General features: G+C 43.4%; 1 protein-coding gene across 4 annotated transcripts in view; it reads right to left on the minus strand.

The window, feature by feature from the left end:
* The window catches only part of PHACTR1 (phosphatase and actin regulator 1), a 489,267-nt gene that overhangs the window by 185,468 nt on the left and 277,777 nt on the right, over window positions 1-26,022 (minus strand). For all 4 annotated transcript variants that reach the window (XM_061147620.1, XM_061147622.1, XM_061147619.1 and 1 more), the window contains one exon: window positions 3,558-3,722. In XM_061147620.1, the coding sequence (XP_061003603.1) occupies window positions 3,558-3,722 (165 nt within the window). The remainder of the gene's footprint in view (window positions 1-3,557; window positions 3,723-26,022) is intronic.

Raw genomic sequence — 26,022 nt, forward strand, 5'->3', positions numbered from 1 at the left:
AAGCGTAATTCGATGGCATCTTCACAGTTTATTCCTGCCAGTTCTGCTTTTCTATAAATATAGTCCTCATTTCCAAAGGATCTGGGGAAGATGGCCGTGGTTGACTATTTGGGGGAGGCCCTCTTGATTTCAGACAGGATGCTGTCATCTGTCTCTGCTCCTGGGGCAGGTATGGGGTGTGGCGGACACCTGTTGCTGATTCCACAGAAGCTGGATGTGTTGGGCTCAGCGCTTCACAGGACCTGGGCAGGGCCTCTGAGGGCAGGCCAAAAGGCATGTCAAGGTCATCTCCATGAGGACCCGTTATTTGGTGTTCTATCCATTCCTGTGTACTCCTCCCATCGTGTAACGCCAGATGCTTCTGAGAGAGGCTCCTTGTCCTGTTGGCCTTTCACCACCATCCAAAGCTCAGCGCTGAAGACCTTTTAAGGACACCAGCCTTCAGCTTGGAATACAAAGATGTCTGAGCAGCATGGAACGTGGAAAGCAGTCTCTGATAAACTCATGTAACTGTTGATGCCAAAACTGAGGAAAATGTTGAGATCATCATTTTTCATTGTGGTTCTCTTATTGCTAATACAACTTACAAAGCAAGATTTCTGGGTGCACCTTTGAAAATGCTGTATACACAAACACATGCATTCTGTAACTTGAGTTACAGTGAAACTACTGTATAGCTAATTCTGGCAAATTAGAACTGTAACTCACCGTGGCAATAACAACAGGCCAAGTATGCATTGTATTAATGTCCTTTTGTGTAATCAAGAAAGCACACAAGTTTAAATGCAAATACATAATATAAATGTAATATCTGGGCTTATTCTGTATATTTAAAATTGTGGAAATTGTACATATGAAAATATGTTACATACACATATATACACACACATACACACGACAAATAAATGCATAATGGTTAAAACTGGTCAACCAATTAACATTCCCACAATCAGTCAATCCTCCTCTTGTATATTTAATACTTGACACTTAGCCACGCATAGCAAAGTTTGTACTTCAAAGTACTATTTGATCGTACACACAATTTATCATGTTAAACATCTTTCAGTTGTCAATTTTTTTCTCTGTGAAGCGAAGAACTAGCACAGGAAGTCTTTCTTTATTTACAAAAGCCAGGAATATTATTTCTGAATCCAGTTAAGAACAAAACATACTAGAGTCCACACCACTGACTTAAACTAAAAAACCAGATTAGCTGGTTACAGCATATAACCCATCCATTTATCATGGTTTATAGAGCCCATAGCCTATCTCCTATTTTCTCTAATTCAGGAGCTGATTGTCCTTTAAAGAAAGCCACACAGGGACTTCATTCAGTGGCTAAGACTCCACACTCCCAATTCAGGGGGGCAGGGGTCGATCCCTGGTCAGGAAACTAGCTCTCACATACCACAACTAAGATCCCACAGACTGCAATGAAGATAGAAGGTCCCACATGCCATGACCAAAACTTGGCACAGCCAAATAATAAAATAAAATAAATATATTTTTAAAAAATAAATAAAACACATGGAATATTACATTCATCTGCCAAATTAACCAGTTTGGCCACTGAAGTCATAATAACTTGCTAAGAACAGTTAACACTAAGAAAGATTAAAGTTGCAACTTTTCCTATCTCAGGTCTTAATTCTTCCTCTCTATAAAGTTTTAAATGAAAAAATTTTCAGACTTTAATGGTTCATGAGTAGTCTGATGCCACTGGATCTGCATCCATCAAAGGACACCTTAAAGAAGTCAGCACAAAGGTTCAGGTGCCTTTTTGCACAAGAAGCATTGGAGCTTCGCCCTACAGTCTTGCCAAATGGACCAAGGCAAGCTCATGAATGTCCAGAGGAAATGCGTCCACTACAGCACTGTTCAGGAGTTCATGCTGATACCTGGCAATTATTTAAATGTATTATATAGGATTGTTTCATTATAAGCTATTTTCATAGTACAGTCAGGAGGACCACAAAGGAACTTGTGGAATCTTTATTATTTTTTTCCAGTGTTTCCAGAACATTCCCTGTTTCTTTCCTGTTCACATCTGACCCCTCACTTTGCCTGAGAATATATTTCATTTAGATTTCTCTTCTCCAAGGCAAAGCTGTAACTGCCCTTTTCTGTTTCACTCTGGGGGGATATAGAAGAGTCATCCCTTTAGAGTTTTGCTTGCATGAAAAACTCTCTTGAGTGTTCAGAAGTATGTAAATAACCTACACGCTTTATGACACCTTAACAAGCCCATATAATGATCAAAACCCAGGGAGAACGCATTCAGGTGAAGAGACTGTCAGCGGGGTGACAATTTAGAGATTCATGAAATTCACAGGTTCATCCTAATCTCAGGAAGGAATGAACAAATGATGGCGACAGGACATTGAGGCTCCCATCTCAGAAACAGAAAGCACCAACTGGGGATGGCTACATGAAAACTGGTACAGATTTCGAGACTTGGCAACCTTCCCATCTCTGTTTTTCTCTTTCATTCCTCAAAGCAACCAGCATGAAAATTCTCAGCTCTGTAGAGAAGGTATGAGAAGCAGATTGCCTATTTCACACTTTGGGAGTGAGCCGCAGGGGGTAGAGGACCAGGAAAGAGAGAAGGTGATGATTCTGAGGAGGAGGGAGAATAGGACATGGGGTTAGAAGCAACTAAAAGCCCCAGAGTAGCCCTGGATGACCTGTGTCCTTAGGTATCAAAATCAGAATGAAACAAAGAGAATGAATCTGCATGGCTTCTCCAGCATCTCATCTCAAACACAACACAGTGAAATCAGAACTCTTAGCATTTCTTTCCCTAAACATTTCTCTCTGTAAGACTCTTATTTAAAAAAAAATTCACATGAAGTGCCACCATGAACATCCTACTAACACTTCATCATGTAAGGTACCATTCTCACCCCATCTCACAAATGAGAAAACTGGGGTACAATCAACCAAGGTCATGCAACTAACAAGTTTCAGAGTTGTACTTGAAGCTAGGTCATCTGACTCCAGAGTCTGTGCTTGTCAGACCCCAGCCCTGCTGACTTTACCCAGATTCCTTTGCTGTCGACTAGGCTATGAACTAGAGAGTTATCTTTGTCATTTTACAATGATGTTTCACTTATTCAAGATTCTTCCTCCATGAAAAAACCTATTCCTATCTGCCAACGACCATACACAACTTACTTTCTGCTCTGTGTTGATTTTTTACCGGAGAAGGGAAAATAAGGACGAAAAATAAGAAATGGATTGTCAATGCTGGAATGAAAGCATTCAACTATGGGCAAGGTGGAGCTGTAAGTTCAGGTATTTATAGATCAAATCAAAGTGGTGGTTGTATAAACTGAAAAGCAACAACAAAATACCCGAGACTTGTGAAAACACATAGGATCTAAAAGCCATTTTCAATCACACTGAAGAATTATTCCACATGAGAGCAATTTCCAACGCTTGATTTTTTTCTTTCCTTTGGTTCAGGCAGCCAACTGTAATTAAATTCTACTAACAAACGTACCGAGTTGAAGTCAACAGACGCCCAATGAAAAATCAAGGTAAACAAATAATCTTACCTGCAGACGTGTGTTTGAACTTTTCACTTTTCTTCTTCCTCCATTTCCAAGGCTTGAAGATCCTTCCTAGGTTGGCAAACTTACTTCTCCTCCGGATGGGTGGGGTGTGGGTGCCTGGGACGAGGGAGTCAGAACGCATGGCCGCCAGCCTCTCCACTTCCTCAGCTTGTTTTCCCGAGGAGGAGATGGAAAAAGGAGAAAGAAAAGTGTTAAAACGGGAGCCTCACAGATGGCCAACGTTCTCCATGGTTACAGATAACAGAAACCACATGACCGAACTTCCGTTTCTCTTTTTGCCTTTTGGAATGGAAGTCATACCAACGTGTTCTAAAGGCTGGTGACAGTCAGCCAAACCCTAGGGGATCTGGAGCACCCAAGACGGATTTGGCCAACCTTAACCTAGGCTTGAGAAGGAGGACGAGGAGGAACAGAGCCCTCCTGACACAGAGACTCCCAACAAGGCGAGGATGGGGCGTGAGAAGAGTCAAGTAAGTCAGTGTAACTACTGGTCCAGCACTTTCTCAAGCAAGACTTGGCAGATGCTATCACTGTAACACCGTCTGCTGAGGAAAGAGGGAGAAAACATTTACCAACCATCCATTCCAGTGCCAACATTTCCACCTCCCACGACGCTCTTTCCTAGGATGATGCTTCATCCAGACGGGCAGAAGCACTAGACTCTACTGAATGAGTGGCTCCCCCTTAAAAATCCAACTGACTCTCTTCAGAACCACACTTCAGTAGATCTTATAATTGCTTTAATTCCTCCAGGTCTTTTTGTTCCTGGTGCTTTGCTTTAATAAAAAATTCTTAGAAACTGAGAGTTGAGAGTGATACTAGGTACCGTCTAGACTCATCTCAACAACTTGACATTAGAGGACATGAAGACCTTCAAACTCATAATGCCTCAGGGACCCTTTCTTAACGGCCACAATCACTCTGACCCCTTTTATCACTTGGGACAAAACTTTTCTAATGTACTTGAGCAGCTATAGATCTCAGGGAGGTAAAGAGACCCCAACTTGAATTTTTATGACAGGAATAATCAGAGAAAGTAACCTCATTGGCAAAATCAAGGCAGGCAGGAGAGATCTACCTTTCCAGAAAGTCCAGTTACATCTAGAGCTGAGGCCAACACAGAACTACTCTGCTGGGCCTCTAACATCATCCTTCAGAAAAACTCCTGGACTTCGAAACACAGGCTGATCTCTGAAGCTCGGTCTCACAGCCTGATGTTCTACCTGCTGTCAGCCAGCATGGTTTGAACTCAGGAGATTCAATTATTCAACAGAAAGAGACAGAACAGCATTGAAACATATACACTGCCATTGGTGAAGTAGATACCCAGTGGGAATTTGCTATATGATGCAGGGAGCTCAAAGGGGACATACGTATGCCTATGGCTGATTCCTGCTGATGTATGGAAGAAACCAATACAACACTGTAAAGCAATTATCCTCCAATTTAAATAAATGAAAAAAAAACAGACCTATATATGGGACCTCAAGTGTGTGTCAGGCAGCATGACAGTAACCGATGATGGCAGGCTGGTAAAAGTTGTGTCAAGACTGAAAGGAAGCAGGTGAATTTTAGAGACGTCTGGGAAGCCAAGTCAACAGGACCCAGGACTGACTGGGTGGGTGAGGGGGAGGAGGCAGATCATTCCTGAGGCCCCATGGATCACGTCAGTGGAATGGCCCCCTCCATTGCTGGAATCAGGGGACACTGCGGGGGCATGAATTTGGGGGACGGTGGTGAGCAGCCAACGATCTGAACATGCTGCATGGTGAAAGCAGTTAACCCTGTGATTATAGGGTTCAGTGCATGGGGAGCCCCTCTCTTCCATCACTGTCTTACGTGACCACTTAATACTGAACCAGACACTGATCTTTCCTGGAGCAGATACACCGAAGAACTGGACATGGTTGGGCAGACTCTAGAGGAGGGGACGGTGGCATCAGTGTGGAAAATTCCGCTGTCAGGGGGAAACTGCCAAATTCAACGGAGGCAAAGAGGACAGAGGGGCAGACTCTTCTTCACTGCTGGAGAAGACCCCAGGGTGTGCCATTTGGGGCTGGATTTTAGAGAAGGAACTGTTCTCCTGACATGGGGAAGAGGAGAAGTGGATCCCTGGAAGGAGAAAGAGACCCAAAAGGAACAGAGCGGGCTGAAAGAATACGGCATGCCTGGGAGCTACAAGAAACCCAGGGAACCAGCAGGGTCAGCTACACTGGGTGAGACGGGGAGTCAGTGGTGAGAGGCAGGGGATGGGTCTGGAGCCAGACTCTGCAGGCCTTCGGAAAACTGGGTGTTTGGGTTTGACCCTATTTGCAGAGGGAGATGGATGAGAATCTGAAAATGGGAATTGACGTTATTACACTCAACGAATACTTTTGGAGTGCTCACTGTGTACCAGACACTTGGGCTATGTCAGTAAACAGGAGATTAAAAATACCAACTGGCGGAGCTTCCGCTGGGGGGTAGGGTAGAGAGCAGGCAACACACAGTCAAAGTAAGTAAGCCGTACAGCAGGTTAGGAGACAGATGCTTGAGGGAGAAAAGAAAAGGTAAATATGACAAGTAAATGATATCAAGAGTGTCTAGGTGGGGGAGGGACTCAGTTTTAAATAGTCTGATTGAGAAGACATACGACCAGGACACAATATCAGACTTGTTTCTGAGAAATATCACAGTAACAGCCACGGCATCTTGAAGTGGAGTGTGAAAAGACAGGCAGGGGGGAGAGTAACAAAGGAGGCTACCAAACACATCTGGAGGGTAGTGACAGAGGGGACACGGAGAAAAGATGCGATTCGGCAGACAGAGAGTCAACACATCGTGGTAATTTTCTAGATCCACATGGCGGAGGACAAGAAAGCAAGAATGAGGTTTTCGCTTCCCATGACCAGGGAGATAATGTTTTAATGGACTCTGACCAGAAAGGAAAGAAGCAGGAAAGGATGGTTGCTCAAGGACAAGGGCTTTGAAGCCAAATAATGAAGTCTATTTTTTTTTTCTTCTTTAGGGAGTTGGATTTTATTTCTTAAGCTCACGGAGAACTACTGAAGGAAGTTTGTCAGGAAGGGGTGGGAAGACAGGATCACATTACTAGGCTGAGCAGCAAGAGCCAGTGGAGAGCAAGAGACTGAAGATGCAGGGGTGAGACTGGGAAGTCTGTGACACAGGGGTCTTAGGGAGGAGAAGAGGTGGGATCAAAAGTACTTACAGAAATTAGTCATCAAAGACTTTACTCTGAGTGACGAACATCTGAACCGAGGTCTCTGATCACAAATGGCACGGATCAGATGTGAGCCTCAGGAAGATGAATCTGGCAGCAATGGATAAAGTGGATTATTGGAGACTGAAGAGACAAAGATAAAGATGGAGGAGACTTCTTTAAGTAAGTCTGGGTTACAGAGAGGTTGAGCAGACTGGTTCTTAAAAAAAAAAAAAAAAAAAAAAAACAACTGCAATGAGGAAATAGAAGCCAAATGGAGCAAGTAAACAGCCTCTGGAGCAATACTGATTTTGTTAATTATTCTCTTTAAAGGGTACCAGCTGCTTGAGTTGAGCATACTAAGTCACTTCTATCGTGTCTGACTCTTTGCGACCCCATGGACTGCAGCCCACCAGGCTTCTTGTCCATGGGATTTTTCAGGCAAGAATACTGGAGTGGGTTGCCATACCCTCCTCCACGGGACCTTCCTGACCCAGAGATTGAACCCTTGTCTCATGTCTCCTGCACTGCAGACGGGTTCTTTATCACTAGAACCATCCAGATGCCCCCTCAACAATGCTCAACAGCTGGGAAGAGGCACATAGTGACAACTGTGGGAAGCCACACCAAGGAGGGTTTGAGTCCAGGATGGAAACCAACTCAAGACAGTCTGGTGATCTCACTCCCACAAGATCACTTTCTCTTTTGTGGCCACCACCTTTGAAAAACTTCTTACCTTAGCTGATAATCTCAACTTGTCCAGATGTTGCACCTACCTTTCTTATCTAGTCTTCTGCCTTCAAACTTACACATTAAACTGTTGCTAGATTACTTTTCTCAGAAATTTCCAATGGCTCCCTGTAACTTACAGTAGAAAGTTCTGGTTTCTTGCTTTGCCCTTCAGGAATCTCCATCTGAGTTCCTGCCCAGAATGATCTTCTAGTACTTCTCTAAACAGACACTGCAGCCCAAATGAAACACTGCCTAGACCCAAAGGACTTGGGGAGAGGGGAATCAAACCACTAGAAATTATATGCAAAATTTCATGTCTACTTGAGTATCTGCATTTGGCTGGAGGAGTTCCCATCTTTTGAGTCTCCAAACAGTCTAAGACACAAAAGGTAAAAAATTTAAAGCATCCAGGGGCTTTCCTGGTGGCTCAGAAGTAAAGAATCCAACTGTGAAGCAGGAGACATGAGTTCGACCCCTGGTCCGGGAAGATCCCACATGCCTCAGAGCAACTAAGCCAATGCACCACAATTATTGAGCTTGCGCTCTAGAGCTCAGGAGCTGCAACTACTGAGCTCACATGCCAGAATTACTAACACCCACAAGCCCAGAGCCTGTGCTCTGAGACAAGAGAATACACTGCAAAGAGAAGCCCGCACCCCTCAACTAGAGAAAAGCCCGCACAGCAACTAAGACCCAGCACAGCCAAAGATAATAAACAAAAAAAAAGTTTTTTTTAAACTAAAACATCCAGGTTGAGGCCTCTATGAGTTCAGCCAACTTAAATCATCTTCTGCTAAGGATTAAAGGGAGAGGGTATATACTGAAGCCAAAAAAAAAAAAAAACCCACAAAAACCCCAGATACGAGTTATTCAGGATTGCCATGGAGTCCACTCTCATAGTTGGTGCTTCCTAATGGTCTGTTCGGTCAGTAAATGAATGAGGGCATCTGACCCGACTCATTCACACCATCTTGAGAGGTATGAAAATCATCATCCCTACTCAACCCAGAAAAATGCATTGCGAGGACCCAAAAGCTCTTTCACAATCACAACTTTCAGAAATGAATAAAAATTATTCTGAAATTACCATGCTAAAATAATTATTAAGAAATTAGAAGTGCCTTTGAAAAATTTAGAGTAGAAAAGAGCTGACAAAACATTATAAAGGCCTAATTATAACTCCATCGTTAAATGAACCCTTATGAAGTATATTATTAAATCCAAGATGTTTAGTCCTTAAGGCTAGATTTTTTGAACAGATGAATTATTTTGACTGTTTATGTTCTAATCATCACACTTCTTCCCCCCCTGTTCATCTGATGGAAGGGGCTAGCTCTCAACCTGTTTTACCCCTAGACAATGACCTTGGAAGGCTTGAAAGTGAAGAAAGAGACCAACTCTGAACACAGTTTGAGGAGGAAGAAAAACAAGAAAGCAGAACACGGCTCAGAATACAGTGGCCTGTGTCCAAGCAACCCCAGGGACAGCAGCGAACAGGATGGAGCCGAGTAGGAGAGGAAAAGTCTGTTTGTGAAAACTGCCTTCTTTTGAAACACATCAAGGAAAGCCCGCTGCCCTCAAAGGTGGCTTCCTCTTGCTGCTGGGAGAGGAGACAGCCGTCTGGAGAAAGTGCTCACTGAGACACAAGTCAGCTCGAACGTCAACGGCCAGAACTGAGAACGCTGATCCCCTAAGGTGGGAAGCTGGGCAGCTGCGCTCGTTCAGAGAGCTGAGGGAGGAGGGGAGGCCGGGATCTCTGGGGTCTTCCCTGCGCATCTATCAAAGACGCCCTCCTAACAGACCAGGTGATCTGGGCTCCCTTTCAGGACATGGCTGGGATTGGCTTTATCAGAGAGCGGGGCCTGTCTGGGAGGAGATGGCTTTTCATTCTCTTTAGCAAAGCAGGAGACAAAGCACCAGATGGATGCATGATTTTACCACATTATTGACCAGGGGATTTTTGCAGAAGCTAATACCTGCGGCTGGTGATTTGTTATGTAAATGAATATCGATACAGTCTGGTCAAAAACGTTCAGGGTAACAAAAGAGGCATTAATACCTCAATAAGTTGTTAATTACCAAGAACCCAAGTAGCTGTGTCTGTGTGTGCTCTGGAGGCACACTCCCCACCCCAACACCCTCCCAGCCCCGCCCCTGGCCCCCTGGGGTGGCAGGCTGCTCCCGGAGGGCTCTTAGAGCCTGCAGGGGGTGGGGCACAGCAGAGGGCTCTTCAGCTGGCATTCCCTTACGATGGTTATTTCGCACGGTGGCTCAGCTTTCAAAAGGCTTATCCAAAGAAAGCACCAGCTTTGGTGTCCTGCTGGCCTAGAATGTGCTAGTCATTCAGGGTCCCCCTGAGAAGTCTGGACAGAAGGGAGCCACAGCGTCTGTGTTGTCTGATGTCTAGTCAACGGACGAGGCAGCAGGGCCAGGACGTCTGGGGCCTCCACTCTAGATCTCTCCGTGTGCCAAGTGCTCTTGGGATTTCTGAACAACTTGAGAGGCTCCCAGGTTGGACTCTTGCTTCTCAACCCAAAGTGAACCCCAGAAGAAAATGCTTATGTAGCAGGATCTGGGAACATTTGCTTTCCCTTCCAACAAGATTGCAAGGGGTTCTGTTTTCATGACATCTCACCAGTCTAGGAAAGGGAGCCCAGGATGGGGGTGGAGAGCTGTCAGTCAGGTACACTGAGCTGCCCAGGGCACAAAACTGCCACCTGTCTGCCTCAGGCAGCAAGACCTTTGCTTATAGCTGCAAAACAAAGTCACACAGGTCCCTGGCCATTTAGGAAGTGCTCAACCACTATTGCTTTCCCCTTTTAAAAATGCAATTTCAGTTCCAAGAGACACCTTATCACAGGGACATGGAGAATGGTTATGAAGCATCAGGCATAAGAGGGCTGTGGTTTCCCTTTTTCACTCCAAAACTGTCACAGCACAGTCTCCTTTAGAGGCCAGATCTCTTTGAAGTGTTTCTGTCCAACTTATGACTGATCTGTGTTAACTACCAGGTGTGTTTAAAAAAACAAAAGAGTGATGCATATTTATTCTAAAAATCAGGACCCACTGCCTAGTTCCAGGAGGTGCTGAACGGGAAGACTGGGCATTAGAGGGGGTGGTCATGAAGGTGAATGGAGGCTCCATTGCTCAGAAAAGGTCACCTGGTTTAGGGGTCACACAGGAGCCTGTAAGGGCTGGGAGGCAAAGCAGAACTGCCACATTGCCCATGGAGCTCCTAAAGGGTTCAGTGCAAACACAAATGTGATTCCTGAAAACACGCTGGTGTTAACATCGCTGAGGACAAGGATCTGTGGCGTTGACACCTCTTCTCGCTCTAGCCTTCCCTTGACCTTCACTGTCCTTACATATACTTCCACCCTCTATGTACCACCTGCTTCTTCCTCACCCCTCACCAGCAAGTCAAAGATGGATCCAATATTAGAATTAAGGTATGAGCACTGATTCAGGCATGTGCTGTGTGCTTAGTCACTCGGTCGGGTCTGACTCTTTGCGACCCCATGGACTGCAGCCCTCCTGGCTCCTCTGTCCATGGGGGTTCTCCAGGCAAGAATACCAGAGTGGGTTGCCATGCCCTTCTTCCAGGGATCTTCCCAACCCTGGGATTGAATCCAGGTCTCCTGCATTGCGGGTGTATTCTTTACCATCTGAGCCACCAGGGAAGCCCATGAATACTGGATGGGGTAGACTGTCCCTTCTCCAGGGGATCTTCCTGACCCAGGAATTGAACTGGGGTCTCCTGCATTGCAGGCAGATTCTTAACCCGCTGAGCTACTAGGGATGAACACAGCTTCACTGAACAAATGCTTTCTCTGTCTTAATCCAAAGGCTGGTTAATCTGAGTGAGGCAGGCTCCAGTGAGGAGGGGACGGAGCTCTGGAGCCCCTTGGCTACTTAACACAGGTGGCTGCTTTCTCTACCTGGGACTCCCCAAAGAAAAAGCCAGCCATATGCCCACAAACTTCACCCCCAGTCCAGATGCAACCATCACACACCGCTCAGCCACTGTGCCTCTGGAGGGACAGAAAAGTGTTTATATTTAGAAAGCAGCTAATCAATAACCCTGTTACAGGAAGGGTATTCTTCCCAGGGGAAGAACCAATAAGGGGTGCGCCTTACAGTCCTGAGGTCTGGAAGCAGTTAGAAAAAGTCAATTAGGCTGCATGTACCCAGGCCAACGAAAAAACCAAAAAGTGAAAGTCTGTCGCTAAACCTTGTCCAACTCTGTGTGACCCCATGGACTGCAGCCCGCCAGGCTCCTTTGTTCATGGAATTTCCCAGGCCAGAATACTGGAGTGGGTTGCCACTTCCTTCGACCCAGAGTTCGAACCTATTTCTCTAGCTTGGGAGGTGGATTCTTTACCACTGAGCCAGAAGGCACTGGCTAACTTCCTCTTTTCTGGCTCCAGAGATTTCTGCCTGGCAGGGGGCAGTCCCACCCACTGGCAGGAGCTGGTCTTAAAGGGCTTTCCCAGGCTTGCCACTGTCTTCAGCACTCTGAATAGCCACCCTTTACTGGCACCTTGGCAAAGGCACACCAGGACGCTATGACAACATCGGGAGGAGAGAGGGGAATTCATGGATCCCGTGGGACCAAAGATGGCCCAAGCCATGTTTGTGTTAATCTGCTCTTGAAGCAGTAGTTGAAATCCAAGAGGAATAAGAGAATATCCCTAAATCCTAGGCCCTAAGATGTACTTTTGAAGATGAAAAGAGGGTAGGTCTACTGGTTCTGAACTTTAGAGGTCATTGTATAAGCAGTTATATGACTAACATGAACTCTGCAGACTCTGAACAGGATATGAGTTCCTTGCAACAGGAAGAGATTTTAATCAGAAGATGCTTCTGTATGTATTGATGTGAATGACGACCATGACGATGATGGTGATGATAGTATTATAACAGTGACCACTTTTTAGACACAAAGTCAGCCAGGCACTTAACCTAAGCACTCGATACGTAATGCCTTACATAATCCTCACATTAATCTTACGAGCTACTGTTATTATTCAATCTCCACTTTACAGGTGGGGAAATTGAGAAACGGATGAATAGGAAGATGCAATTCTCAGCAAAGAGAAAGCCAGGCTTTAAATGAAGATTTGTCTATTTTCAAGTATACCTTCCCACACTGTGAGAATCTGGCTCTTCAAATCTCTATGTTAGTGACTAATGTAATAGGGCTTCAGTGATGAGGGAGAAAACAAGCTTCTTTTTGAAAAGGCTACAAAACAGATGCCAGTGTAAGTTAATCTAGAAGCATATTAAAAAGCAGAGACGTTACTTTGCCAACAAAGGTCCGTCGAGTCAATGCTATGGTTTTTCCAGTGGTCGTGAAGAGTGAGAGTTGGACCATAAAGAAAGCTGAGTGCCGAAGAATTGATGCTTTAGTCCCTTGGACTGCAACATCAAACCAGTCAATTCTAAAGGAAATCAGTCCTGAATATTTATTGGAAGGACTGATGCTGAGGCTGAAACTTCAAAACTTTGGTCACCTGATCCCGAACAACAGACTCATGGGGAAAGACCCTGACACTGGGAAAGATCGAAGGCAGGAGAAGGGGGCAACAGAGGATGAGATGGCTGGATGGCATCACTGACTCGACTGACATGAGTTTGAGCAAGCTTCGGGAGTTGGTGATGGACAGGGAAGCCTGGCGTGCTGCAGTCCACTGGGTCACAAAAAGTCGGACACGACTGAGCGACTGGACTGAGCAAAAGAAAAGTGGTGTCATTGGTCTTATCCTAAAATGTCATAAAACATACGCACATATAAAATGCACATGCATATAATATAAGCAAACATGCCCTGGAGGATACCCACCCAAAGTCACTAGGACATGCAGAACCAGCAGGATGTCCTCCATGAAGCCCCGGTGACCCAGGTTACAATTAGGAGCTCAGCAGGTGCCAGTGTGGCCTGAAACAGGCTCAGATCTGCTTTACTTAGGGATATACACGGTGTATGGTGGCAAGAATCTCAGGTTTTAAACCAGGAGGATATGGGTTCAGATCTGGAATCTACTGCCTACTATCTGTAAGATAAGGGTTCTTTTTGGCGTCTGGGCAGGAGGTCTGTGTTTCCTGATTTTCCTCGGGACAATCACCTCTCCTCCACTTCCAGTCCTGGCAACTCAGGAAACCGCGATCTCACTCCGGAGACCAGAGGTGGGCACGTGACCCAGCGCCAGCCAATCAGAACACTGCATTCTCCTCCCACTCTCCTACCCGTAGTCATTCTTCAGGGATGGGGAAGTGAGCCCCGCCAGGCAATGAGACTAAATTATGGATTTTGTTGGGGCTATTGATAGGCGTGCACTCTCAACTGGGATTGCCTATTAGGCCCTAAACCTGGTCAAAGCAGGGGCCATAAATTTTAAAACCTTCTCTCAGATTTGGTTAAATATTAAAAAAAATTTCTAGGGCTCAATGGTAATTCACATGCTTTGGAAGAAAACAATTCTATTAAGTCGAGTACTTTCTATTTTCAGAGTTCTGTGCTGAGAGGACATTCACATTCCAGGACCACAGACAGTCAATGGACAAAGAACATTGCTAACAGACTAGACAGGAGGGGAATTTAAATTTATAGAGGTGTTTCTATTCATTGAGATAGTAGATGTTATCCACAAAATTCTTCCTGAGATAGTCAAAACAAAGTTCCTGTTTCATCTCCCAGGAATCTAACCTTCAACCACCAAAGAATGTAACAACTACAAAAATTTATAACACATTCTATTGTTCCTTTAATCTACAAATTGTGCTGGCAATGGAACCTTTGTATTTAAATCGTAAATGAACTCTCAAGTCTTTTGTTAATCCAAAGTGACAATCTAAATAATGTAAATTCTGTGCTCATCCTAAAACCTCAGATCCTTGGGTCCCATGCTCTTGAATAAGTACATAATGCCTCTCACAGCTTCAAATTAGACCTCAACGAAACCTGGTTTCTCCTGCAGGGGTCAGCAAACTCTTTCTGTAAAGCCAAATCATAACTATCTACGTTCAGTTGCTCAGTCTGTTACAACTCCTTGTGACCCCAGAGACTCCAGCCCGCCAGGGTCCTCTCTCTGTCCATGGGATTCTCCAGGCAAGAATACTGGAGTGGGTTGCCACGCCCTCCTCCAAGGGATCTTCCTAACCCAAGGGCTGAACCTGCATCTTTTGTGTCTCCTGCACTGGCAGGCGGGTTCTTTACCACTGCGCCACCTGGGAAGCTCCAATATGGGCCATTCACTTCTGCTGCAAATACTCAATTCTGCTGCTGCAACATGAAAGCAGCCTCAAACAAATGTACACAAATGGACACGGCTGTGTTTCAAAGACTTATTTACCCAAACAGGCAGCCAGCCTTTGGGACCATGTCAACTCTTGCCCTATAGCATGCAGTTGCTGGTAATCTTTCTGCCATCTCGAAGGAAGAGCCTGCCTGAGAATTGAGCCAATGGAGAAGAAAATAAAAGGTTGAGGGAGGTATTGCTTAGGTTAGCCCCTGAATCATTTGGGGCCCTGAATCCAGCCATGCCTGAAATCATTCTAAACCCAGACCAATGAATTATATGAACCAATGAATTATCCTTTTCACTTAATCCAGGGTGGGTTTGGTTCACTTTCACTTGCAACCACAAGAGTTCTAACAAATTAACTGTGTGATCACCAGCTTGCTCTCCTATAAAACAAGGACAATACTGATTTGCAAGGATTAATAGGTATGTACTTAAAAGCCCTCGTTGTAGTACTTAAAAGTCAGGCAGACCACCTGGCCAATGAGGGTTCCTCTAGGGTACAATTCCTTATCTCTTCACCCTAGGATGTCCCTTAAGGAATTAGATGATTTTTTTTTTTTTTTTTGGAGTTTTGGCGGCTCTGAACTATGCTGAAACACTCCAGGCTGATGTAAGAATCTACTGAAGTAAGTACCAGTGAAATTTTTTAAATCACTGGTTTGCATCTGAAAGCTGATGAACCAGAATGTGAATGCACAATCAGCAGTCCAGGGAATTCTGATGCCAGGGTTCTGAGACTCACACGTGGAGAAACAGACTAGACACGGGAATTCCTACAGAAGCCTAGAATCCTACTCCCATCTCCCCAGTTAAATCTATCTAAAGCCTTCAGGAGGCTGGCTAAGGAGGACCATCCCTAGTATAGAAACCTAAGTCATGCTTCAGCACCATCAGCCAGCCCCCAAATCCTCAAATCACTAGAATTTTTTGCATGCATGCTCAGTCATGTCTGATTCTTTCTGACCCTATAGACCAGAGCTGCCAGGCTCCTCTGTCCATGGGAATCTCCAGGCAAGAATCCTAGAGTGGGTTGCCATGCCATCCTCCAGGGAATCTTCCTAACCCAGGGATCAAACCCATGTCTCTTACATCTCCTCCACTGGCAGGCAGCTTTTTTTTTTTTTTTACTGTACAACATTGTATTGGTTTTACTACCAGCGCCCTCTGGGAAGCCCAAGATGCCTAATGTTCATGGACTGCTTTATTCTTTCCAAGTGCTTTTTACCTCTATCATCTCCTTAGATTTTCAAAACCTCCCCTTTATGCAGGTAGGGCATCAAATTTCCTAACTTTGTTTCCCTACAATGATGATTAACATACTATTTTCTCAAATATCACAATTTAGCCTTTCTGAGACCTAAGAAGGTCCACGACAAACCTTTTAATCCTTTATTTCTCAAGCTTAATTTAATCACAAACATAGTTGTTTGGTGTTTCCCTGTGGATAATGATTTCACAGTCTCAGAGACTAATGTTCACGAGAACAAAATTTGCAAAATGCCAAGGCAGTGTCTTTCTGTCCCCTTTTACGGTTGCAGGAAGTTAAGACATCGAGGGGTCAACTGACTTGCCCAGAATGCACCAACTCAGAGGAATTACAGTGGTCCAGGGCTTCTGAGTCTAGAGACGGTCAACTGTCATGCACATCTCTTGTCTACTGGATGGCTTGAGAATGCTCAAGGCCAGGCGCTGCAGGCTGTTGGTTCATCTATTTTCAGGCAGTCTTTTCCTCCGTTAATACTGTCAAGGTGCACACACTTCTCGACATGTCTCCTCCCCAGAGCTCATTCTACCATCTCATAATAGTCACTCAGTTATTACCGAATATAGGATGACAGCCTGAGGAAACCTCACATTCCACTGAAAAGAACCATTTCTCGAGTCTACTTCCTCTTAAGCTCAGATTTCCCATCTTCTTCCTCTGATAATGTTAGTTTCCTTCTTTACCTCCCGTTAGTTCACGGGCCAACTCCTCAGTGCCGTTTGTCATTTGTGTAGGGACTGTGTGAAATCTAAATAGTACCTCTGGAAAAAACATTTTAGCAAGAATGTTGGTTCCTTGCTAAAATATGCTTTCATTCCCTTTCCCTGGGTGTAATTCCATCAATAGCTCTAACTTGGGCCTTGACCGTGACTCAGAAAGTAAGAAATTTTGCTTATATATATTGAGACTTTCAGAGGGAATTCTTAGTTTCACTTGCTTCAGAACACAAACATTAAGTGCCATTAGTCTCTTTTTTAGAGGTAAATGTCCTATTTTGTTTCTCCTTTCAGTAATTTCTTTGGGGACCTTTTATTATTCTTCTCCAAGAAAGACATTCCATTTTTAAAGAGATCTCAGCAGGATAAAGCCATTAGTTCATTTTCCCCCATAAGGTCAGAATTCACATTTAATTTAGTTTATTTTTAAATTCTTATTATTTTTTCATATGACTACATATATTGACCTCAGAGCCTTAGAATTTGGACTCTGAAACCACAGTTTAAGTGCCAGATGTCAGTTAGCTTTGGGACAATGGGCAAGTTAATTAACCTCTCAGAATTACATTTCCTTCATTGCAAAATGGGAATAATACCTGCCTCTCTGGTTATACAATCATTACATTAACACATATAATGAGTTTAACATATTAAACTCTAGAATAATAACTGGCACTTACTGTGTGTTCACTACATATTTCTTAACTTCAAGCCTAGGGGTTTGAATGATCTTGAATGATTTGGTCTGTTACTCTCTGAATTCATTCTTGGCTCCATTTCAATCTCACCTGAAAATAAGGAAAGGTGGAGCGCTGCTAGGTCTTAGCTGGAGGGTAGCAGAAAGCAGAGTTAATAACTATCAAACAGGACTCCTGATCCAGAACAAGGAAACTAACTGGACAGTACCAGGTCTAAGTGGGAAGCCTCAAGTTCTTGAAGTTGAATCATTAGAATTTTGGCATAGAGTATGTCAACCATTCCCTCCCCCACCCCCACTTTATTGCAATAAGTGATTTTAATTGATAAGCATCTTTTCCGTTTGCCTTTGAGGTTATATAATAAAACTTATCATCGCTAAATTAACTCTGTGCTAGTCTCTCTCCCCTTTCAAAGTTGTCTAGGCATTAAAGGATAAAGCATCAGGTCCAGGAAAGGAACAAAGGGATGTCATAAGATATAGACCAAGCTCAGGCCTCTCTCCTGTCTGTCCCTTCTGGCACCCGAAGAAGTACCAAGGCCCGTGAGAATGTGAAGTTACAATGCATTAACTCAGCAAGCATTTGTTACACATGCATTATACAACTCAAGTGGTGGGATGGGGGTATAAGGAACGAGAAGATCTCTGGACTCAAACTCAAAATGTAAAAAGCATATCAACACTCACAGATAATTTCTGACCACCCTAGATAGGAAAAAGGACTTACTTGCTTTTATCTGTACCTGAATCTCCGGGTACAATAAGCTACGGTATCTAAAATGCCCTGCCATCTTTACATTCAGTTTCTTATATGATCATGGCAACTAGTTTCTGAATGATAGAGCCATTCCCTTAAATGCATGAGGCACCTCGGGTGGAATCCTCGTTATATTACAAATAAGTCTGAATAGTGAGGACCAGGCAGATTAACGACACGAACTGCTGTCCCCACCGATCACTCTCCCGATTTATCAGACAGCATTCTTGAACAGAATACCCAAGCATTCCTTGGACAGTACTTGAGTCCAGCAGGTACCAGACAATACTGATGAGACATTTTGCTGCAGAGCTAATCAAATATCAGTCTTGGATAGTCTGAAATTGATTCTGAAAGCAAAGGAAAGCTTTGCCATTGAAATGCGAGATGTATAGAAAAATTCGCACTTCCTGCTTCTGAATCTAACAAAGCAGTGGAAAATCTTAAGTGGTTTCAAGATTTTCTCATCCAAAATACAAAAATCTACTGTGTGCAAGAGGAGTTAATGGTCATTCTTGCAGCAACAATTTGAACAGTGTTTTATCATTTATTACGCACTTGCCTTTTATTACATTATTTGATCCCTACAGCAAACCAACAAGAGGTAAAGTGAATATTTTATCGCCATTTCACAAAAGAGCAAATTGACAGTGGCAGAGATGGCTGGCTGCCTGGTTTCCCTTCCTCCTTAGTGAAAGCTTCTTGGGGTTTTGCCCAGCTGAAGACTGTTTCCTAGGCTCCTCTGAGGATAGGTGTGGCTACATTATCAAGCTTTGACTTGAGCTATAAGCTAAAGTGTTGCGAGCAACTTCTGGGAAATCTGCTTGAAGGGAAGGGATGTGCCATTTCTTTGGTCCACTTTTCTCTTCATCCGGTTTCATGAAGCAGAGATGTGATGACTGGAACTTGGTAGCCACTATGAAGACAAAGGCCACCACCTCATAGTAATGAAGGAGCAGTAAGCTAGGTGGCACCATGGTCCTTAAAATCTTTGCAGACCCATCATACATAGTAGCTTTGAACTGACTGCCTCTGCACTTTTCTGTAAGAGATAAGTAAGACCCGATCTTGTTTAGTCACTACTATTGAGTTTATGTGTTTTAAGCAGCTGAATCTAATTCCAATACAAAGAATAGCTTGCTGATGTTCATACAAACTATAGTGTTAAGTGGCAGAACATCAGGTGCTAACATATACGTTCTCATTCCACACACTCTCTGGTGGAATTTTAGAACCTTTTATAACCTGTTTCTTAGTTTGTAAAGGAGCCACATCCTTTAATGATTTTTAACACTAATATTCATTTTCAAAAGCCAAGCTAGGGACTTCCCTGGCAGTCCATTGGCTAAGACTCCATGCTCCCAATGCAGGAGGACAGGTTCAATCCCTGGTCAGGGAACTATGATCCTACATACCACTCAGTGTGGCCAAAAATAAATAAATGAATAAAAAATAAAAAGCCAAACTATAGGAAGATGTTCTTCCCCCTCTCCTCCCTTTCCCCTCTCTTCTATTGTACTTTTGTGCCTCTCCGGTTTTTTTATTTAAATCATTAGATTTCCAAGGGCTCAGCTCTCCCTAGACAATGTCACTTACTCTCACGGCTTTAATTAGCACTGATAAGCTGAATGTTTCTAAATTTATATTGCATCTGAGAAGGCTCTTCTAACAGACACCACACGTACTAGCTGTGTAACTCTGGCCAAGTTACTTCTCCAGGTCTCAGTTACCACATCTGTAAAATGGGGATAACGGCATCTACTTCACTGGGTTATTGGGAAAACTCAATTATTTTACACAAATAAAAGGTCGTGAATGGCTCCTGAACCTACCCTCTTATTGTTACTCCTCTTCCTCTCCAAATAATATTTCATAGGCCTTTAATTAAGGTGAATTATTTTTATTCTTGGTCTGATCACTCTTCAGTAATGGCAATGCCAGTCACCTACCTGCTCAGGGAGAAATCCATGAGTCAGCCTGACACCAATGATTCCCTCACCTCCCCCAGATCTAATTCATCACCAAAACAGGTCAAAACTACCTCTTAAATTATGTCTCAACTCTCCCCACCTCTCCCCTCAGGTCAGCCCATTTTCCACATCACCAGTTTCTGCATTCCAATTCCCACCCATCACCATCAGAGGTCCTTCACACAGCAGCCCGAGAAGCTCTCATAAACATGAATTAAAGCATGACACAGCTCTGCTCTAACCCCCAGTGAGTCATCCTGCTCTCAGGACAAGGCCCCAGTGTCTTCACACCAGCTCAGAGGGACCGTCCGCCCGGTTCACTACTGGCTCCAATCCTGCTCATCTTTTGTTTTCTTTAAACACAAGAAGCACATCATTTCTGCATCAAGGCCTTTGCACAGGTCACTCCCTCTGCCTGGATGGTTACCTGCTGCACTTCTGAATGCCAGTTTCCCTTTAACAGAGAAAGTTGCACCCCTTCCTGCCCATCTTCCCTCCTAACAGAACCCAGATCATCGAGCTCACCTGTCTATTCCTTTTCCACAAGATCACAAGCTTCTTGGAGGCTGGCCCCGTTCCTAGCATTAGTGGGTGGATCTCTGATCAGTTATTAAAGGGTGGGTAGCCCACCCATATCTGGCCATTGAGCTATGTAAGGGGGTGCCTGTAGAGGCGGTCAGGCTTCTAAGAACAGCTCCTTTGCTCTTAGAGAAAGGCACCAGGAGGCAGTCCTGTTTCTACCTCTGATCATGGTGGGGTCAGAATATAAGGCCCGAACGGTTATAACCATCTCACAACCAGCCTGGGAATGGAGTCGTGAAGCAAAAGAGGGCAGAGGAGAGAATCTCAGGGCAATGGAATCGGGCTTGAGCCTGCCTCACTTAAGGATTTATGATGTTAGACAATAAATGATCTAACTGTTTAAGGCCAAGATGTCTAGGGTCTTCCCTTATATTGCAGCCAGAAGCATCATAACTGACCTGTCCATACTAGAATCCAGGAGACCCGGGTTCAATCCCTGGATCTGGAAAAATCCCCTGGAGAAGGGAACAGCTACCCATTCCAGTATTCTTGCCTGGAGAATCCCATGGACAGAGGAGCCTGGCGGGCTACAATTCCTGAGGTTGCAAAGAGTCTGACACGACTGAGCAACTAACATTTTCACTTTCACTTTCCCATACTAGATTGGGAGCAGGGACCATTTATGACACATAGGAAATGATTAATGAATATTTTTGAGTGCACAAATGAATGAACGTTTCTCAGGAAAAGATAAGATAGGAAATATTATATATACCCAAACCAGAGTGTTTCCTGAAATTTTTAGAGTCAGGAAAAACAACTGTGGTTGAGACTCATTCTTTATTTACTTGTAGGCAGAGCCATGGCTGGAGGTGGGGCTGTGGTGTAGACGACTGTCCACTTCTTAAACGTCGGAAAGAAATGACACGGAGAATTCTCACATTTTCAGCAATTGAAAGAAGAGAGGTCTTCATGTCTCTTAGAAGGGTTGTTTAGTTGTAAGTGTTCTCTCACATCTTTCTGAACTGAGACTTTGTTTCAACTCAGTCACTGCTTTTCACAAAAGTTGGTCCCATAGGCCAAATATAAATAAGAGATTTGCTGACCTGGATTGAGTTTCCTACATTTTTGAAGGGTGACATCACAAGCTAAACCCCATTTCTCCATTTGCAACTCAACAGCATTAAAAACACAGTAACTCAAATGGTCCAACCAGGAGGGATTAACTAAATTAAGGGACAATCATTGACCATACAACTGTGTGGCCATTAAATACAACGATGGACATCTCTAACTATCAACATGAAAATTGCCATAGTTTCTTGTTCAGTGGAAAATAAATTGCCAAATATTTTATGTGGTATAGTTTGATTTTTCTAAAAAAGTTTTCTACTGAAAAATGGAAGTACAGTCTTTACAGACTAATAAAAAAGAAAAAAAACACACTGGCTGGTTAATAAGACATAGTTAAAATGAATTTTTTTTCTTGGGGAAAATAATGTGAGTTTTTAATCTTAGCGCTAAGTTGACCACAAAAGCAAAGAGTAATTCAAATATACTCTAATTGTTATGCAAGTCTCAAAGCAAGCACTCCATACATCCTCTGAAGGCTATAGGGATGTGTATGTAAACAGGAATTGCCTGAGACCTGGGGTAGATCCACTAAGCCTAAAGAAATTTGACACCATGAAGCTAATATTTTCACAGGCCTTCTAACATTATTTGCTCTTTGTTGAACTATCCTTCAAGAAACATTGAGGGTAATTTCTTCATTTCTTCCTGTCTCTTTGCTCCCCAGAAAAGTAAATGTTTTTGCCATTCATACTGGCTCAAATGCAAATGTAACTGTTCCCTTTTATGCTTATTTAAAAATTTGATGCAGTTACAGAATTGAATGGATCTGAGAAAGTCAACTCAGGAGGACAAGCCAGGTGAAAAGAATACTTATTTGCAAATGGAGAAGACACAGGATATTTAAGTCTCACAAAGAAATCCTCTCTGTAACACTCAAGATACTCACAAGCGCAACCCCAAAGCCAATAACAGGATTTTTAAAAAATATTATCAGGAGAACTCAGCTACACACCCACTTGGGGTAAAAAAAACAACTATTTATTTTTAGCTTTTTCTCAGCAATAACTGAACTTGTAAGATAAAATATGAGGGGAAGTGGCTTGGAGGGGGAAAAATTCTATTTTAAGGACTTTAACAAAAATTGGTTTCGCCATCAAACCGCCTTTTGTGAGTTCAATTCACCAACATTTATCAAAAATCAGCACTCTCTGCAGCTTTGTGAATTAGATGAAGAGGAGTCTCTGCTCTTCAGACATACTTGCAATACTGTAAAACACACAGGGTCATCTAATGACTTAGACAAGACATGGAGAAAACAATGTTCAGGTTTTCTTGAAGATAGGATCACGCAGAAATGTCAGCAGAAACATTTCTTGGGACCATTTTTGCTCTCATATTCAGTATAAGGTACATACAATTTTATTAAAAAAACAAACTATTAATAAATAGCACTTTGGGGTGTTCTGTTGGACGTGAGGCAGGCAAGTAAGCTCTATCTTTATAGCACCAAGAAAGTTATTTTCTCAACAATTCAAACCCGACAGGTTGAAGCAGAATTAAAGTCAGATTTGTATGAATTAAGCTTCAAAACTTCTGAGAGATTGAACCAATACCACATACAGGATTTTTCTGTCTGGTTCTGAGCTTGACCAACGATGTTCAGTGCAGAATGTATCTCTTTAAGAAGTGGTAAATATAGGTGGTGCTAGTAGTAAAGAATGTGCCTGCCAACGCAGGGGACACAAGAAATGGAGTTTGATCCCTGGGTCAGGAAGATCCCCTGGAGGAGGGCATGGCAACCCATTCCAGCATTCTTGCCTGGAGAATCCCATGGACAGAGGAGGCTAGGGGCTGCAGTCCATGGGGTCGCAAAGAGTTGGACACGACTGAAACGACTCAGCACAGCACAAACATAGACTAGGCCAGGAAAAATTTGACAAAATTATTCCCAAGCTATATAATGTCAGAAAAATAAAATTCATGGGTAATTATTCTACAGTATTAGGTAAAAATAATGTATTCCTGAATTCCTCTTAACCTGATGCTGAAATCTGATATTTCATTAAACTAGTAGACTATTTCATAGGTCTCAGAATAGTAGTACAGAAAACTATATACATGTTCTATCATAAATATTTTCAAGCCACAATCTTAAAACTGACACCTTTCTCAATATCCCCCTGTAACATCTTATTACAGGTTAAACAACCTCATAATCATGTAGAACTTGGTGTAAGATTAAGAAGTGCAAACAGTGATTTCATTTTTCTTGCTACCTTTGCTTGGGCAATGGTGAGTTAAAAAGAAAGCTGGTAGTTTCTGAAACTTATTTTAAAGACATGAGTAATGTCAACACATGGTATGTACCCTAAAAATAAACGAACCTGCTTCAGGTGATATAACCAATGTGCCAGAAATTACCTGGAAAGGTATCTTGGTAGACATGTAAAACAATCCTTTTCTCACACACTCCAAAAGACCATCCCCTCCCAGCCACACATGAGGGGACTAAACTTTTACCTTAGCTTTAAGGCTTTACCTTAAAAGCTAGCACCAACTTGGGGGTGGAGGGGAAGACCAAAACATTGTACTGCTCTGCCTCTTTAAAGGTCTAAATGAAATCTGTTGCAATTAAACTAACGGTGGACTTCTATCACTCTAGGATACAGGATACATTCTATGTATGAAGTGCATGGATTTGCCTAAGCAGAAGACTGAATGTGAACAGGGGAAACAATAAACGTATTCAGACTTTGTGTGTGCTCAGTTGTGTCCGACTCTTTGTGGCCCCATTCGACTCTCTGCGGCCCCGTGAACTGCAGCCCTGCAGGCTCCTCTGTCCATGGAATTTTCCAGGTAAGAATACTGGAATAATTGCCACTTCCTACTCCAGGGATTGTCCTGACCCAGGGATCGAACCCAAGGCTCTTGTGTCTTCTGCATTGCCAGGCTGATTCTTTACTACTAAGTGCCTCCTGGGAAGCCCCAGTCCAACTTTAAGGTCCAAATAAGACAAACATCTATAGGGACCATCACCGTATTTCCAAATTTAACATACTTTGCTGACATGAGAATAGCTCAAATTCAGACTATGCTGAGAAATCAGGCTTGTATGTGAATAAGTCATTATTGCCTAGGCATGTTGACCTTGATGTCTCCAGGCGCTGTTTACCCATCAGTGTACACTTGTGGCTCTCAGTTGGGGGCGGGGGAAGGGAGGTGTGGGAAAACACTGGTAATATCTAGGAACATTCAGGTTGTGACAACTGGGGTGGGGTGGGGGGTGTTACTGGCATCCAATGCGTAGAGGCCAAGATGCTGCTAAACACCCTCCAACGCACAGGACAACCTCCCATGATGAAGAATTATGTGGCCCAAAGTGTCAACGGTGCCAAGGTGGAGAAGCCCTGTTCCCTATAATTCAGAACACACGACTCAGAAGACGCCAGGCCTGTCAGCAAGCTCTGCCTTCACCTCTTGTACGTGTTACTGCTGGGTTACGGGCCCAGCACATCCGTGACTGTTCACCGGGAGTGCCCCCAACATGTAAAACAGACTGTGCTGCAGGCCGAGCCGACAGCCACTTCGCTTGCTGTGACTTATCTTGTTTTGGCTATAACATAAACAGATTGTCTGGAAAAGCAAACACCTTGACTCGTTTTAAAGTTCCTAGTTTATGAACAATGGATTCCACTTTAGGAAATCATTGATTAACAGAGCCAAGCAATTAATTGATTCCAAATGTAAAAAAAAAAAGAACGAAGTCATTTATGTATGCTGAATGCTAAGATCTCCTCCATCAGAATTCCTATTTAATTGAGATTCAGCATGATTCCTAAGTAATTAATGAGTTATTTGATATTTTTTCCTTCTTTTAAAAATTTTACAACTTTACATTTTCAACTTCTTTTCTTCCTATTAGCTACAACATATTGAGTGCCACATCCCAGACACTGTGTAAATTATCACTGCACGTGAAGTGTGTACTTAGAACAATCATTGTAGGTAGAAACTACAGATACCATTATTATTATTATTTAAACTCCAGAAGTCTACAGAAAGAGAGGGCTGCAAATAAACATCTGACCATAGCACTCACAAGCATGAATTCACTTCATACAATGCAGAGCAAGAAGAAAAAACCGGGAGGATATAAAGAATACTATAATAATTGCAATAATGGCCACCACGTATTGAGTGCTTGCTTACTGT

This window comes from Dama dama, chromosome 7 (assembly GCF_033118175.1).
Source record: "Dama dama isolate Ldn47 chromosome 7, ASM3311817v1, whole genome shotgun sequence".
Lineage (NCBI taxonomy): Eukaryota > Metazoa > Chordata > Mammalia > Artiodactyla > Cervidae > Dama > Dama dama.